The 15,734-nt window shown below is 54.8% G+C and overlaps 1 protein-coding gene across 1 annotated transcript in view; it reads right to left on the bottom strand.

The window, feature by feature from the left end:
- Window positions 1–15,734, bottom strand: part of MSLN (mesothelin) — a 51,327-nt gene that overhangs the window by 17,804 nt on the left and 17,789 nt on the right. The window contains exons 2-7 of the mRNA XM_029083319.2: window positions 10,747–10,819; window positions 7,348–7,453; window positions 3,869–3,906; window positions 2,523–2,744; window positions 2,124–2,294; window positions 647–796 (exon numbers count right to left, since the gene is read on the bottom strand). Of these exons, the coding sequence (XP_028939152.1) occupies window positions 647–796; window positions 2,124–2,294; window positions 2,523–2,744; window positions 3,869–3,906; window positions 7,348–7,453; window positions 10,747–10,819 (760 nt within the window). The remainder of the gene's footprint in view (window positions 1–646; window positions 797–2,123; window positions 2,295–2,522; window positions 2,745–3,868; window positions 3,907–7,347; window positions 7,454–10,746; window positions 10,820–15,734) is intronic.

The following is a 15,734-nucleotide window of genomic DNA, read 5'->3' as shown; positions in this document are numbered from 1 at the left end:
CCCGCCATGTCTGGGGACCCTGGGGAGAGGGCAGCCAGTAGGACAGTCCAAGAGACAAAAGGGGCATGGCTGAGGGCAGCTGGGCTGGGGTGGGCAGCTGAACTGGGGTGGGCAGCTGAACTGGGGTGGGCAGCAGAAGAGGCAGCTGGAGTGATTGGGGGGGGTCAAGGGGAGGGAGGTGGTAAGGCCTGGAGCGGCCAGAGGGGCAACAGGCTGATTCTGGGTGGCCTCTGTGTGGCCTAACAGAAAACGTCCAGGCCCGGGAGTCAGAGGATTTAGGTTCTAATCCTGGCTCCACCACCTGCATGGAGTGACCTTGGGCAAGTCACTCTACTTCTCTGGGCCTCAGGTTCCTCATCAGTAAAATGGGGACTTGACATCCGTTCTCCCTGCCACTTAGACTGTGAGCCTCGTGTGTGACAGGCACTGTGTCTGCCCTGATGATCTTTTATCTACCCCAGTGCTTACTGCAGTGCTAGGCACCCACTAAGCGCTTCCCAAATCCCACAATTTTTATGGCGATTATTACGGACTACCCCCTGGCACCCGCTTGACTGCCCACAAGGCCTGGGGCAGGGAGCGCAAGGTGCAGGAGGGGGCGGGGAGGACGGGGGCAGGGGGCGGTGGGGTGCGGGCAGCGGCTCACTTGCGGACGAGTCCACGGCTTCCTGTTCAGGTCCTCGAGCCGTGGCAGCGTCTCCTCCCTGAAGGCCAGCAGTGCCAGGGGGATGGAGCCCGCCAGCCCGGCGGGGATGGTCTTCACCAGCTCTCCGGGGCTGGACACCGCAGCTGCGATCTGCAGAGGAGGACGCCGGTGGGTCAGCCCGGCCCTGGGAAAGACTCAGAGGGTCAGGCTTCCCCCCGGGCATGGCATGAGGGTAGGGGTGGGGCCTCAGGAGATGCAGCCCTGCCCCCTGCCTCTGCCAGAGTGGTGGGGAGGACGAAAGAGAGGCTTTTCTGTGGAGGTGGGTATGCAGAATGTATGTGTGAGCACGTGTGCATGATAGCAGACGTTTCCACGTGTGCATACGTGTGCATGACTATTGGCTTGGGCGTGACTGCATGATTCTCCATAGTCGGATAAGCGTACACAAGTAGGCTAGCATAAGGCTTCGTGCGCGTGCAAGACTGCCGACTTGTACATGGTGCCAGTGTGCGCATGACTGTGGCTTTCATTCATTCATTCATTCAATAGTATTTATTGAGCGCTTACTATGTGCAGAGCACTATACTAAGCGCTTGGGATGAACAAGTCGGCAACAGATAGAGACAGTCCCTGCCGTTTGACGGGCTTACAGTCTAGTTGGGGGAGATGGACAGACAAGAACAATGGCAATAAATAGAGTCAAGTGCTTGCGCACGGCTGCATGCGTGTGCACGGCTGCAGGACGGTGCGTGAGTGTATATGGCTGTGGACTTCGTACATGGCTTCCTGCATGTGCCTGACTGCAGGGTTGTGCATACACGTGCATGGCTGTGGACTTGTACATGGGTGGGTATAGGGGCACCGTCGGGTTTGTGCAAGGTTGCGTTATGTGTTCACGACTGGGCACGTGTGCGTGCCTATGCACGAGACTGCGGGCCTGTACATGGCTGCGTGTGTGGACACTGCTCTAGATTTTTGCGTGGGAGCAGGTTTGTACACAATTGCGGACTTGAGCGCGGGTGCACGGGTGTGTACGACTGGGCGGGGAGAAGCTTCAGCATTCCCTCTCCATTGCTGCTGCTTCCCATGGGTCAGTCACCAGGCTGTGATGACCCAAGGGATAGTTTGAGTCCGGGCCTCCTCCGGGGGCAGTTGTGGTTTCTTCCAGTCTGTTTGGGGATGGGGTGGGGGGACCTTCGTTTGCATTTCTAGGGAAGGGTGGAGGGGGTCCCAGTTGGTTCCCCCAGGGAACTGTGAGGCCTTTGCCGCACAGGGGCTGCTCGCTTTTACTTTGCTCTGTCTCTGCCCGCAGCTTTTGGGGTCCTGTTTCCTGTCCTAGGGGCCCCTCTCATGCCACCCAAAGGGTGCCCCATCTGGGTCGGGTTGGGCGTGGTGCGATAGGAGTATGAGGGTGGGAGGGCTGGTGAGTCAGGGTCCAGCCTTCCTCCCACGCCCCGCAAGGATCCACAGACCTCACCTGCTCCACGAAAGCCATTTTCAGGGGAGTAGGGATGGTGTCCAGGTGGTCGGCAAAGCCTGGGGCCCTCACGGCATCCAGCACCACGTCCGGGGCCAAGGCCTGCAGCTCGCTACTGGGCAAGCCCCCCAGCAGAGTCCCCAGGGCCGTCAGATCACGGGCGTTCCAGATCTGTGGGGCCCAAATTATGGATGGGAGTCAAGATCAGGGGCAGGGCGGGCAGGAGGTGGGCAGGGTGTGGGCAGGAGGCTGGGCGGGACCGGACAAGAAACTGGGTAGGGCCTGGGGGGTGGGCAGAGCTTGGCTGGGTGGGAGCTGGGAGGGGCCGGTGAGGGGCTAGAGAGACCTTGTTGACCCCCATCCCTAGCGGGCAAGGCCCAGATGAGCCATGACTGTTACCTGGTAGCCAGCGTCCAGCAGCCTCCGGGTGAGGGCAGCGGCCTGGCCTGGGGTCCAACCCTGCACCTGGCTCAGGGTTGGCAAGGTGGCCAGGAGGGGGTCCGGCCCCCCAATCCTGGGATCGATCTGCGGCAGGGAGAGGGCGGCCGCCATCCGCCCTTGAGAGCCCAGGTCGTCCACGGCAATCAGGTCCAGCCGACCGAGTGGCGGCCACGCGGTCACCTGGATGTTCCCGCCCCAGGGTCCCGTCAGGACCTCTTGAAGTCAGGGTCCTCACCCAGAGATGACCACAGTAAAGTGGGGGGAACCCTTCCCCCACCACAATGCCCCCAGGGGATGCCAAGTTCGGCTCCTCTGCTCTATCCATGGTTTGGGGAGGAGGGAGAGGAACGAGTGATTCCTGACCCTGAGGGCTGAGCTCCCCTGCTCCTGCCACCCCCAGCAGAAACAGTGGACTGGACCTCCACCTGTCTGTCTGCCTGTCTGTTAGTCAATTGTACTTATTAAGCACTTACTCTGTGCAGAGCACTGTACTAAGTGCTTGGGAAAGTACAATATAACAGACTGCCTGCCTGCCTCCCTGTCTGTCCACCTGGATCTGTCTGCTTGTCCGTTTGCCTACCTATCCGTCTGCCTGCCTGCCCATGATCACCAACCCGAGCTCTTCCCTTGAATTTTGCTGCTAGAAGGATCTCAAGAGGCCATCGAGTCCATCCCCCGCCTCTGCCTACCCTTGTCTCACACCATCTTAGAGAAAAAGACCTGCAATAACCCATGCCCAATCCCCCCTCCAGCATCTGCCTGCCAACCACCCTGGGAAGCCCCTTCCCACCCCCCAGAGGCAGGGGACTGGGGCTCTGACTACCGGCAGTACTCCTCCAGTCCCCAGGCCCCTGGCACCCACCACCCCGGTACAAACACGCTATGATACCCATCCCTCAGTCCCCAAACTCCTGGTAAACTCATCTCCCCTACCTCCCGCCCGGCACCCATCACCCACCTGATACCTATCCCACTGGTACTCAATCCCCTGGTATCCACTACCCCTTGATCCCCATCATTCTCTGGTATCCATCTCCTAATCCCCTGGTACCTACTCCCACTGTCATCCACTCCTTTGCTACCCAATCCACTGGCATCCATCACCCTCTGGTACCCATCATCCCCAGGAACCCCAGTACCCAATCTCTTGGCACCCACCACCCGTTTCCTGTCTCCCAGTCCCCAATTCCCTGGAACCCACTACCCCCGGTCCCCGTCTCCCAGTTCCCAACCCGCTGGTACCCATCACCAGGCACCCTCCTCCCTGGTACCCGGCCCAAAGCAGACCGAAGGTGGCCTCTCACCATCTTGGCCTCAGCTGGCCCCGTCTGTGCCATCCAGCCTGAAAGAGAGGAAATGGGAGACTCCTGCCGGCCTCTCAGCCTTCCAGAATGGCTCTGTCCTCTGACCCGGGGAGCCCACTGGTCCCTGAAACTAAAACCTCACTCTCCCCTCCCGCCTGGCCCTCCCCGTCCTTGGTGCCACAGCCGGGCTGCCAGACACGGGCAGGAACCGGGAGGTGCCCCTTCAAGGGGGCAGAGGGCTCCGGGGCACTCCGGGCAGCTGTAGGGAGGAGGAAGCATAGGGAAGGGCAAGGGGGGCAGCTCCCCAGTCCAACCCAGAGAGGGGCCAGCTGGCCAGGGCTCAGGGGAAGTGCCAGCCACCAGTCGACTCTGTTCTGCTCTCACCTCCCTCCCGCGGGCCTCCCCCGGGCCTCTCCCAGCAGTTGAATCAACCGTTCCTCCCCCGCAGCCCTCTCGCTCCCCAGCTCTCCTCCTGGAATGCCCTCCCATTGACTCCTGCAGTCTGGCCTCCTCCCCAACACTGCAACGGCTCATCTCCTCCAGGCAGCCCTCCCGCACTTACCCCAGGTCCCCCACTGACCATCTGGGGGCAGGAAGTGGGGTGTCTGAAGGAACTCCAGGTCCAGAGACTGCTTTAGCCCTGGTCCGGGCGGAGGGGCGGGTGGAGGCCGAACCCTAACTTGGCACCTAACTGTTCTCCCTATTAGTCTGTGAGCCCGTCTCTACCCCAGGGCTTAGTACAGGGCTTGGCACAGCTTAGAAATGGGGAAAGCCAGGGCACAGAGCTGCAGGGGTAAAGGCTTATGGGGTGGGGGTTCAGGAGCTCGGGTGAGCCAAGAGGGCCCTGGGGGCAACAGGCTGATTAGCTAAAATTGACCTCTGGGTCAGTCTGACCGTCTGCTCTGCCAAATGGGCTCACGGGTGAGGGGTCTGGTTGGGCCTTTAAGCATGGGAATGCATCACTTCAGTCGCGTCTCTGGCAGAGTCTTTCAGGGGTCTCTGGGATGCACATGTCATATCTGCATCTGGATAGACACGTGTATATGTGCGTGTGTGTGTGTGTGTGTGCCCGTGCTGGGAGGCCCGGTGGAAAGAGCCCAGCTCTGGGAGTCCCGAGACCCGAGTTCTAGTCGCAGCTCCAACAACTATCTGCTGTGTGAGCTTGGGTAAGTCACTTAACCTCTCTGTGCCTTCGTTTTTCTCCTGTGTAAAAGGAGGATCCACTACCTGTTCTCACTCCCTCTAAGGCTGTGAGTTCCCCATGGGGCTGGAACTGTGGCCGATTATCTTCCATCTACCCTGGGGCTTAGCGCAGTGCTTGACACATAGTAAGCACTAATAAATGCCATCGTTATCACTGGACTTCTACATACCTAAGTGAGCATATATTTCTGGGTGTGTCTGAATATATGATCATTTGGATGAGATTTCATTCATTCATTCACTCGATTTATGGAGTGCTTACTGTATGCAGAGCACTGTACTAAGCATCTGGGAGAGTACAATATAATAAGACACATTCCCTGCCCAAAACAAGCTCACAGTCTAGAGTGGGAGACGGACATTAATACACATAAAGCAATTACAGATCTGTACATAATAATAATAATAATGTTGGTATTTGTTAAGCACTTACTATGCGCAGAGCACTGTTCTAAGCGCTACGGTAGATACAGGGTAATCAGGTCGTCCCATGTGAGGCTCACAGTCAATCCCCATTTTACAGATGAGGTAACTGAGGCACAGAGAAGTTAAGAGACTTGCCCACAGTCATACAGCTGACAAGCGGCAGAGCCGGGAGTCGAACCCATGACCTCTGACTCCGAAGCCCAGGCTCTTTCCACTGAGCCACGCTGCTTTCCTAAGTAAGTGCCGTAGGGCCCAGTGGGGGGGGGGGGGGTGAATAAAGGGAGCGAGTCAAGGTGACGCAGAAGGAAGTTGAAGAAAAGGAAAGAAAGGTGGGGCTTAGTCCAGGAAGGCCTCTTGGAGGAGACATACCTTCAATAAGGCTTCAAAGTGGGGAAGAGTAATTGTCTGTCAATTTGAGGAGGGAGGATGTTCCAGAGCAGATAGGATGTGAGCGAGGGGTGGGTTTTGAGAAAGGCAAAACCAAGGAACGGTGAGAAGGTTGGTATTAGAAGAGCAAAGTGTGCGGGCTGGGTTGCAGTAGGAGAGTAATGAGGTGAGGTGTGTGTCTAGATCTACGGGGTGGACATCACATCTGTGCGTGTGTGCGCTGTGTGTGAAAATGGGTGTATTTGACTTTGTTCTATGTACAATACTGATTTTAATAATCAGTGTGGTATTTGTTACGTACTTTTTGAGTGCTAAGCACTGTACCAAGATCTCGAGTTGGACACAGTTCCTGTCTCGCTCAGTCTAAGGGGGAGGGAAGACGGCAGGTACCGAATCCCCAGGTGAGGAAACTGAGGCCCAGAGAAGTGAGTGACTGGCTCAAGATCACACTGCAAATTCTACGGGGGGGTAGGGGTGAGACGGACAGATGCATTTTCCAGGTCAGATTGTGAGCTCCTTCAGTTTTGTGGAGCCCCAAGTCACTTCCTGCGTGGCTCAGTGGAAAGAGCATGGGCTTTGGAGTCAGAGGTCATGGGTTCGAATCCCAGCTCTTCCACTTGTCAGCTGTGTGACTGTGGGCAAGTCACTTCACTTCTCTGGGCCTCAGTGACCTCATCTGTAAAATGGGGATTAAGACCGTGAGCCCCACGTGGGACAACCTGATTCCCCTGTGTCTACCCCAGCGCTTAGAATAGTGCTCTGCACATAGTAAGCGCTTAACAAATACCAACGTTGCTATTATTCCTGGAGGCTGATCGACCCTGAACCACTCCTCTGGCTGGCTGGGTGGGGGTGGGGCCAGTGGGGGCCAACCTGGGCCCCAGGGGTGGGTTCTCGCAGACCTGCCCGGTCTCGGAGAGATCCGATCCAAGAGCTTCTGCCCTTGCTCCCAGCTCTGAGTCACTCCAACTGATGGAAGGGGAAGCTGAGCCCAGATAGGTTGCGTGACTAGCCCCAAATCACACAGCAAGAGTTTGAACCCGGGACTTTGCCCCTGCAGGTACATGAGCCCATCGTTGGGCAGGGATTGCCTCCATCTGTTGCCCAAATTGTACATTCCAAGGGCTTAGTACAGTGCTCTGCACACAGTAAGCGCTCAATAAATATAATTTAATGAATGAATGCGGCCCCCACTCTCCCCCTCCAGACACCGCCCTCCTGGAGTGTTTCTGTCGGCTCTGAGCAGTTTGACCCTCCTGTCCTGTCCTCACACGCACCATCATGTCACCTGCTCCAGCTCCAACGCCCATACTGGGCAGTGCCGGGCATGGGCCGCTCAGGGGCAGCTGGTCCCTAGGATGGGATGGACGGGCCGGATTTCGGGTGGCGGGAATGAGTTTGTACTGAAATTTAACTCAGCCAGGGAGAACCCCCCCAACACTCCCCTCCGCCCCCAGACTCACCCAGCAGCAGCAGCAGGCGGAGCGCGGCCCAGCTCGGGGTCGGCCTTACGGGTCCGGGGTGCCAACCCTTCTCCATCGCTGCCTTCCGGCCTTCGGAAGGCCCACCCTGGGGACAAACACAGACGGATGGGCCCTAGGGTCGCCCAGGACAGCGCAAATGCACCCCCTGCAACACACTCTGACCCCAAGTCAAACACGCCTACTACTAGTGGAAAGAGTCTGGAAGCCAGGCGACCTCCTGGGTTCATTCATTCATTCAATCGTATTTACCGAGCACTTACTGTATGTAGAACTCTGTACTAGGCGCTTGGAACATAAAATCAGACAACAGAGACCATCCCTGACCCACAACACCGTCTAAAAAGCGGAGACTGACAGCAAAACAAGTCGTCAGGCATCGAGACCATCAAGATAGATAAATTAAATCATAGATCTAGACACATCATTAATAAAATAGAGTAATAAATAATACATACAAATAGACAGAAGTGCTGTGGGGCAGGGAAGGGGGTAGAGCAGAAGGAGGGAGTAGGGGAAATGGGGAGGGGAGGGGGGTGGAGGAAAAGGGAGGGCTCAGTCTGGGGAGGCCTCTTGGAGGAGGTGAACCCTCAGCAGGGCTTTGAAGTGGGGAAGAGAGCTAGTTTGGTGGATGTGAGGAGGGAGGGCGTTCCAGTTGAGAGGTAGGACGTGGGCCAGGGGTCGACGGCGGGACAGGTGAGAAAGAGGCCCAGTAAGGAGGTGAGCGGCAGAGGAGCGGAGTGTACGGGGTGGTTTGTAGAAGGAGAGAAGGGAGGTGAGGTAGGAGGGGCCCAGGGAAGGAAGAGCTTTGAACTCAAGGCATTCATTCATTCATTCAATAGTATTTATATATTTTATATATAGTAAACAGAGTCAAGGGGAAGAACATCTCGTAAAAACAATGGCAACTAAATAGAATCAAGGCGATGTACATTTCATTATCAAAATAAATAGGTAATGTAAATACATACAGTTGAGCAGACGAGTACAATGCTGAGGGGATGGGAAGGGAGAAGGGGAGGAGCAGAGGGAGATGGAGGGAAAAGAGGGTTAAGCTGAGGAGAGGTGAAAGGGGGGCAGTAGAGGGAGAAGGGGAGCTCAGTCTAGGAAGGCAGTGAGCAGAGGGAGCCACCAGCATAATCATCATAATGATAATGGTATTCGTTAAGCACTATGTGCCAAGCACTGTTCTAAACATTGGGGGAGATACAAGGTCAGCAGGATGTCGCACATGGGACGCCCAGTCTTAATCTCCATTTTACAAGTGAGGTAGCCGGGCACAGAGAAGTTAAATAATAACGATGGTATTTGTTAAGCGCTTACTATGTGCAGAGGCCTGGGGTAGATACAGGGTAATCAGGTTGTTCATTCATTCATTCAATAGTATTTATTAAGCGCTGACTATGTGCAGAGCACTGTACTAAGCGCTTGGAATGGACAAATCGGCAACAGATAGAGACAGTCCCTGCCCTTTGACGGGCTTACGGTCTAATCGGGGGAGACGGACAGACAAGAACAATGGCAATAGAGTCAAGGGGAAGAACAGCTCATAAAAACAATGGCAAATAAATAGGATCAGGGTGATGTACATCTCAAACAAAATAAACAAAATAACTAGGGTGATGAAGATATATACAGTTGAGTGGGCGAGTACAGTGCTGAGGGGGTGGGACGGGAGAGGGGGAGGAGGAGAGGGCAAGGGGGGAGAAGAGGGTTTAGCTGCGGAGAGGTGAAGGGGGGGGGGGTAGAGGGAGCAGAGGGAAAAGGGGAGCTCAGTCTGGGAAGGCCTCTTGGAGGAGGTGAGCTTTAAGTAGGGATTTGAAGAGGGGAAGAGAATTAGATTGACTAAGGTGAGGAGGGAGGGCATTCCGGGACCGCGGGAGGACGTGGCCCGGGGGTCGACGGCTGGATAGGCGAGAACGGGGGACGGTGAGGAGGTGGGTGGCGGAGGAGCGGAGCGTGCGGGGTGGGCGGTGGAAAGAGAGAAGGGAGGAGAGGTAGGAAGGGGCGAGGTGATGGAGAGCCTCGAAGCCTGGAGTGAGGAGTTTTTGTTTTGAGCGGAGGTCGATAGGCAACCACTGGAGGTTTTTAAGAAGGGGAGTGACAGGCCCAGAGCGTTTCTGCGGGAAGATGAGCCGGGCAGCGGAGTGAAGAATAGACTGGAGCGGGGCGAGAGAGGAGGAAGGGAGGTCAGAGAGAAGGCTGACAGAGTAATCTAGGTTGTCCCACGTGGGGTTCACAGTCTTAATCCCCATTTTACAGATGAGGTCACTGAGGCACAGAGAAGTCAAATGACTTGCCCATAGTCACACAGGGACAAGCGGCAGAGTCGAGATTCGAACCCATGGCCTCTGACTTCTCAAGCCCGGGATCTTTCCATTGAGCCACGGACTTGCCCAAGCTGGGCCAGCAAACGGAGAAGGACCAGGGAGGGGATCTGGAGGAGCGGGGAGGGGGCACAGCAGGGACGGGGGCCTCCATTACTCTCTGGACGACCCCGGCCCAGGCCCCCCAGGGCCCCCTCCGGGTGGGGAGAGCGGAGTCCACAAGCACAGAGCAGAGAAGAGAGGCGCAGAGCAGAGAAAAGAGCACGGTAATACTGAGCAGAGAAGGGAGGACAGGGCAGAGAAGCGCAATTGGGAGGAGAGAGACACAGCACGAAGCAGAGAAGCGCAGAGAAAAGAAGCGCAGTAATGAGTAGAGAAGGAAGCACAGAGAAGAGGAGCACAAAGCAGAGTAAAGAAGGGAGCACGGAGCAGAAAAGGGAGCACGGAGCAGAGAAGCTCAATTGGGAGGAGAGACGCACAGAGTGAAGCAGAGAAGCGCAGGGCAGAGCAGGGAAGCGCAGAGAAGAGACGCGCAGTAATGAGTAGAGAAGGGAGCACAGAACAGAGGAGCACAGAGCAGAGCAGAGAAGGGAGCACGGAGCAGAATAGGGAACACGGAGCAGAGAAACGCAATTGGGAGGAGACGCACAGCGCGAAGCAGAGAAGCGCAGGGCAGAGCAGAGAAGCGCAGAGAAGAGAAGCGCAGTACTGAGTAGAGAAGGGAGCACAGAGCAGAGGAGCACAGAGCAGAGAAGGGAGCATGGAGCAGAACAGGGAGCACGGAGCAGAGAAGCGCAATTAGGAGGAGACGCACAGCGCGAAGCAGAGAAGCGCAGAGAAGAGAAGCGCAGTACTGAGTAGAGAAGGGAGCCCTGAGCAGAGAAGCGTTGGGACGAGCAGAGCAGAGGAGCACAGAGCGGAGTAGAGAAGGGAGCAAGGAGCAGAGAAGCGAAGAAGGGAGTTGAGAAGCGCAGTAGTGGGTAGAAAAGGGAGCGCAGAGCTGAGAAGCGCAGTCCGGAGGAGAGACGCGCAGCGGACCTCAGGGTGGACCTACCTGGCCTCTCCCACTGCCGGTCCCGAGTGGAGTCCGGGTTTCGGGGGAAGGAGCGATTTGCTTTTTCCCTGACCTCGGAGGAGGGGAGGGGGTGGAGGGTGGAGGGTGGGGCCCGCGTCCCGGACCGGTCTGAGGTCTCAGGTGCGCGACGTCCAAGCTCCGGCCACACCTGCTTCCTGCTGGAGGGGAGGAGGGGAGCTCCAAGTCCCGGCCTTCTGCTCCCTGTTCCCTCTCCCTGCTTCCTCTCCCTGCTCCCTTCTCTACACGGGCCCGGGATTCCAGCTGGGATGTGCCAGACGTTGTCTTGAACGCTGGGGTCAGTCGGGTTGGGCACAATCCGTGCCCCACATGGGACTCACAGTCTTAATCTGATTCTCTTCCCCTCTTCAAATCCCTACTTAAAGCTCACCTCCTCCAAGAGGCCTTCCCAGACTGAGCTCCCCCCTTTTTCCCTCTGCTCCCTCTATCCCCCCCTTCACCTCTCCACAGCTAAACCCTCTTCTCCCCCCTTGCCCTCTCCCGTCCCACCCCCTCAGCACTGTACTCGTCCGCTCGACTGTATATATCTTCATCACCCTATTTATTTTGTTTATTCTGTTTAATGAGATGTACATCACCCTGATCCTATTTATTTGCCATTGTTTTTATGAGCTGTTCTTCCCCTTGACTCTATTTATTGCCATTGTTCTTGTCTGTCCGTCTCCCCCGATTAGACCGTAAACCCGTCAAAGGGCAGGGACCGTCTCTATCTGTTGCCGATTTGTCCATTCCAAGCGCTTAGTACAGTGCTCTGCACATAGTAAGCGCTCAATAAATACTATTGAATGAATGAATGAACCCCCATTTTACAGATGAAGCAACTGAGGCACAGAAAAAACGTTAAGTGACTAACCCAAGATCACACAGCAGACAAGTGACAGAGCAAGGATTCAATTGTATTTGAGCACTTACTATGTGCAGAGGACTTTACTGAGCGCTTGGAATGGACAATTCGGCAACAGATAGGGACAATCCCTGCCCCGACGACGGGCTCATGATTCGACTATATCTAAATTAGGATTAGAACTCACGTCCTCTGATGCCCAGGCCATGTGATATTCCACTAGGCTATGCTGCCCATATGCTCCGTGTCATAATAATAATGTTGGTGTTTGTTAAGCGCTTACTATGTGCAGAGCACTGTTCTAAGCGCTGGGGGAGATACAGGGTCATCACGTCCCACGTGAGGCTCACAGTTAATCCCCATTTTACAGATGAGGTAACTGAGGCACAGAGAAGTTAAGTGACTTATCATCTTGCTTCTTCTCACTTCCAGGATCCCCCCCCAACCCCTATGAGCCCCCACCCTCTTCACCCTTCACTCACAATGACCAGCTGGAGAGTTTGGGGGTCAGGGCAATTCAGCAGCTCAAGTCCACCACTCTCCCTTCTCCCTTGAACTCATTACCCCCTATACACACACACACACACACACACACACACACTCTCTTTCTGAGACCCCTCCTCTGCGGGCAATCCTCACCCCCAGAAGCCCCCAGCCTTAAATTCCCAGGAAACTCAGGAATCAATCAATCAATGGTATTTATTGAGTGCAAACTGTGTGCAGAGTGTGTAGAGAAGAGAAGCGCTAAGCGCTGGGAAGAGTACAATACCACAGAGTTTGTAGACAAGTTCCTTGCCTAAAAGGAGCTTACAGTTTCAAGGGGGAGACAGACATTAATATAAATAAATAATTTATAGAGATAATAATAATGTTGGTATTTGTTAAGCGCTTACTATGTGCCGAGCACTGTTCTAAGCGCTGGGGTAGACACAGGGGAATCAGGTTGCCCCACGTGGGGCTCACAGTCTTAATCCTCATTTTACAGATGAGGTAACTGAGGCACCGAGAAGCTAAGTGACTTGCCCAAAGTCACACAGCTGACAAGTGGCCGAGCCAGGGTTCGAACCCATGACCTCTGACTCCAAAGCCCGTGCTCTTTCCCCTGAGCCACGCTGCTTCTCGGTGGTATTTGTTAAGCGCTTACTATGTGCAGAGCACTGTTCTAAGCACTGGGATAGATACAGGGTGATCAGGTTGTCCCTCATGGGGCTCACAGTCTTCATCCCCATTTTACAGATGAGGGAACTGAGGCCCAGTGAAGTGAAGTGACTTGCCCAAAGTCACACAGCTGACAAGTGGCGGAGCCGGGATTGGAACCCATGACCTCTGATGTATATAAGTGCAGTGGGAATGATGGTGGGGTGAATATCAAGTACCCAAAGTGTACAGTTAATAATAATAATTGTGGTATGTATTAAGTGCTTACTATGGGCCGAGTGCAGTCCCTGTCACAGCTGCTCAGTCTTAAACCCAATTTTATGGATGAGGGAACTGAGGCACAGAGAAGTTAAGTGACCCAAGGTCACAGATCATTCATTCAACATGTTCACTGTGTGCAGAACACTGTATTAAGCCCTCGGAAAGTACAATTCAGCAACAGAGACGAACCCTACCCAACAACGGGTTCACAGTCTAGAAGCGGAGAGACAAATGGTGGAGACAAGCAAGCTGCCTTGTTAGTGACTGCTTGTGATCCCACAAACCACAACAGAGAAGCAGCGTGGCTCAGTGGAAAGAGCCCGGGGCTTGGGAGCCAGAGGTCATGGGTTCGAATCTCAGCTCTGCCACTTGTCAGCTGTGTGACTGTGGGCAAGTCACTTCACTTCTCTGGGCCTCAGTTCCCTCATCTGTAAAATGGGGATGAAGACCGTGAGCCTCCTGTGGGACAACCTGATTACCCTGTATCTATCCCAGCGCTTAGAACAGTGCTCTGCACATAGTAAGTGCTTAACAAATACCAACATTATTATTACTGGGAGCCAGAGGTCATGGGTTTGAATCCCAGCTCCGCCACTTGTCAGCCGTGTGACTGTGGGCAAGTCACTTCACTTCTCTGGGCCTCAGTTCCCTCATCTGTAAAATGGGGATGAAGACCGTGAGCCTCCTGTGGGACAACCTGATTACCCTATATCTACCTCAGCGCTTAGAACAGTGCTCTGCACATAGTAAACGCTTAACAAATACCAACATTATTAACAACAGGGAAGAAACTGGCAAAGGCACTGATGGACTTTACTCGAGGCAGGTGATTCCGGCCTGTGGGGGGGCAGATCATTCATTCAATAGTATTTATTGAGCACTTACTATGTGCAAAGCACTGTACTAAGCGCTTGGAATGGACAATTGGGCAACAGATAGAGACAATCCCTGCCCAGTGACGGGCTCACAGTCTAAATGGGGAAGACAGACAGCAAAGCAAAACTGAACAAAAACAAGACAACATCATCAAGATAAATAGAATCAAGGAGATGTACACCTCATTAACAAAATAAATAGGGTAATAAATGATATATACAAATGAGCACAGCGCTGAGGGGAGGGGAAGGGGGAAGAGCAGAGGGTGCGGGGGGAGCAGAGGGAAAGGGGGTGCTCAGTCTGGGAAAGCCTCCTGGAGGAGGTGAACTCTCAGTAAGGCTTTGAAGAGGGGAAGAGAGTGAGTTTGGCAGAGGTGAGGAGGGAGGCCATTCCAGGTCAGCGGTAGGACGTGGGTCAGGGGTCCACGTTGGGACAGGCAAGAGGAGGTCCAGTGAGAAGGTGAGCAGCAGAGGAGCGGCGTGTGTGGGCTGGGCTGTAGAAGAAGAGAAGGGAGGTGAGGTAGGAAGGGGTAAGGGGATGGAGAGCTTTCTAAGCGCTGGGGAGATAGAAGGTGATCGGGTTGTCCCAGGTGGGGGTCATAGTCTTCATCCCCATTTCCAGAGGAGGTCACTGAGGGCACAGTCAATAATAATAATAAAAAATAATGATGACATTTGTGAAGCGCTTACTAGGTTCCAAGCACTGTTCTAAATGCTGGGGAGGATAAATAAATAAATAATGTTGGTATTTGTTAAGCGCTTACTATGTGCCGAGCACTGTTCTAAGCACTGGGGTAGACACAGGGGAATCAGGTTGTCCCCCGTGGGGCTCACAGTCTTCATCCCCATTTTACAGATGCGGTAACTGAGGCACCGAGAAGTGACTTGCCCAAAGTCACACAGCTGACGAGTGGCCGAGCCGGAATTCGAACCCATGACCTCTGACTCCAAAGCCTGTGCTCTTTCCACTGAGCCGCGCTGGGTTGTCCCAGGTGGGGGGGCTTACAGTCTTCATCCCCATTTTCCAGAGGAGGTCACTGAGGGCACAGAGAAGTGAAGTGACTGACCCGTGGAGTCGGGGGGGCTTCCTCTCTCTGTTCTACCCAGTAACAGGCCTGGACCATTCACTGACTGCCATGTGCAGCCCCGGCTATGACGCCCAAGGTGGTCGTTTTGAATCACGAGGGGGCAGCTGGTGGCATACACGGGGAAGGCAGCAGAGGAGCAGAAGCATGCAGATAAGCATTCATTCAATTCAATAGCATTTATCGAGCGCTTACTATGTGCAGAGCACTGTACCAAGCGCTTGGAATGTACAATTCGGCAACAGAGAGAGACAATCCCTGCCCAACCACGGGCTCGCAGTCTATCAGGTTGAACACAGTCCCTGTCCCACATGGGCCCCGCAGTCTTAATCCCCACTTCACAGGTGAGGGAACTAAGGTCCAGAGAAGTCAAGTCACTTGCCCGAGGTCACACAGCAGACAAGCAGCGGAGCTGGGATTGAAACCCTGGTCCTCTGGCTCCTAGGCTCAGGGTTTTTCCACCGGGCCACACTGCTTTCCGACCCGACCGCTGCATCGGCCTCCAAAGTGGTGTTTCTGCTTCTGGCCTCTGCCTTGAACAGATCGTCTTCTCCTCAAAAATCATCAATAGTTACCCATTCCTCATCCCTGACTTCTAGCCCTTAATGGGCTCTCTCCCTCCTACTTATTCATCCCCCACTACACTCCGGCTCCACTTTTAGCTCCTCTGAAGCTCACCCTCTCACTAGGCTTCCCTCTCTCCCAACACTGACCTCTTGCTCTACT

This window comes from Ornithorhynchus anatinus, chromosome 2, assembly GCF_004115215.2.
Source record: "Ornithorhynchus anatinus isolate Pmale09 chromosome 2, mOrnAna1.pri.v4, whole genome shotgun sequence".
NCBI classification, from domain to species: domain Eukaryota; kingdom Metazoa; phylum Chordata; class Mammalia; order Monotremata; family Ornithorhynchidae; genus Ornithorhynchus; species Ornithorhynchus anatinus.
The sequence above is the reverse complement of the archived record's forward strand: the minus strand, read 5'-3'. Positions and strand labels throughout refer to the sequence as shown.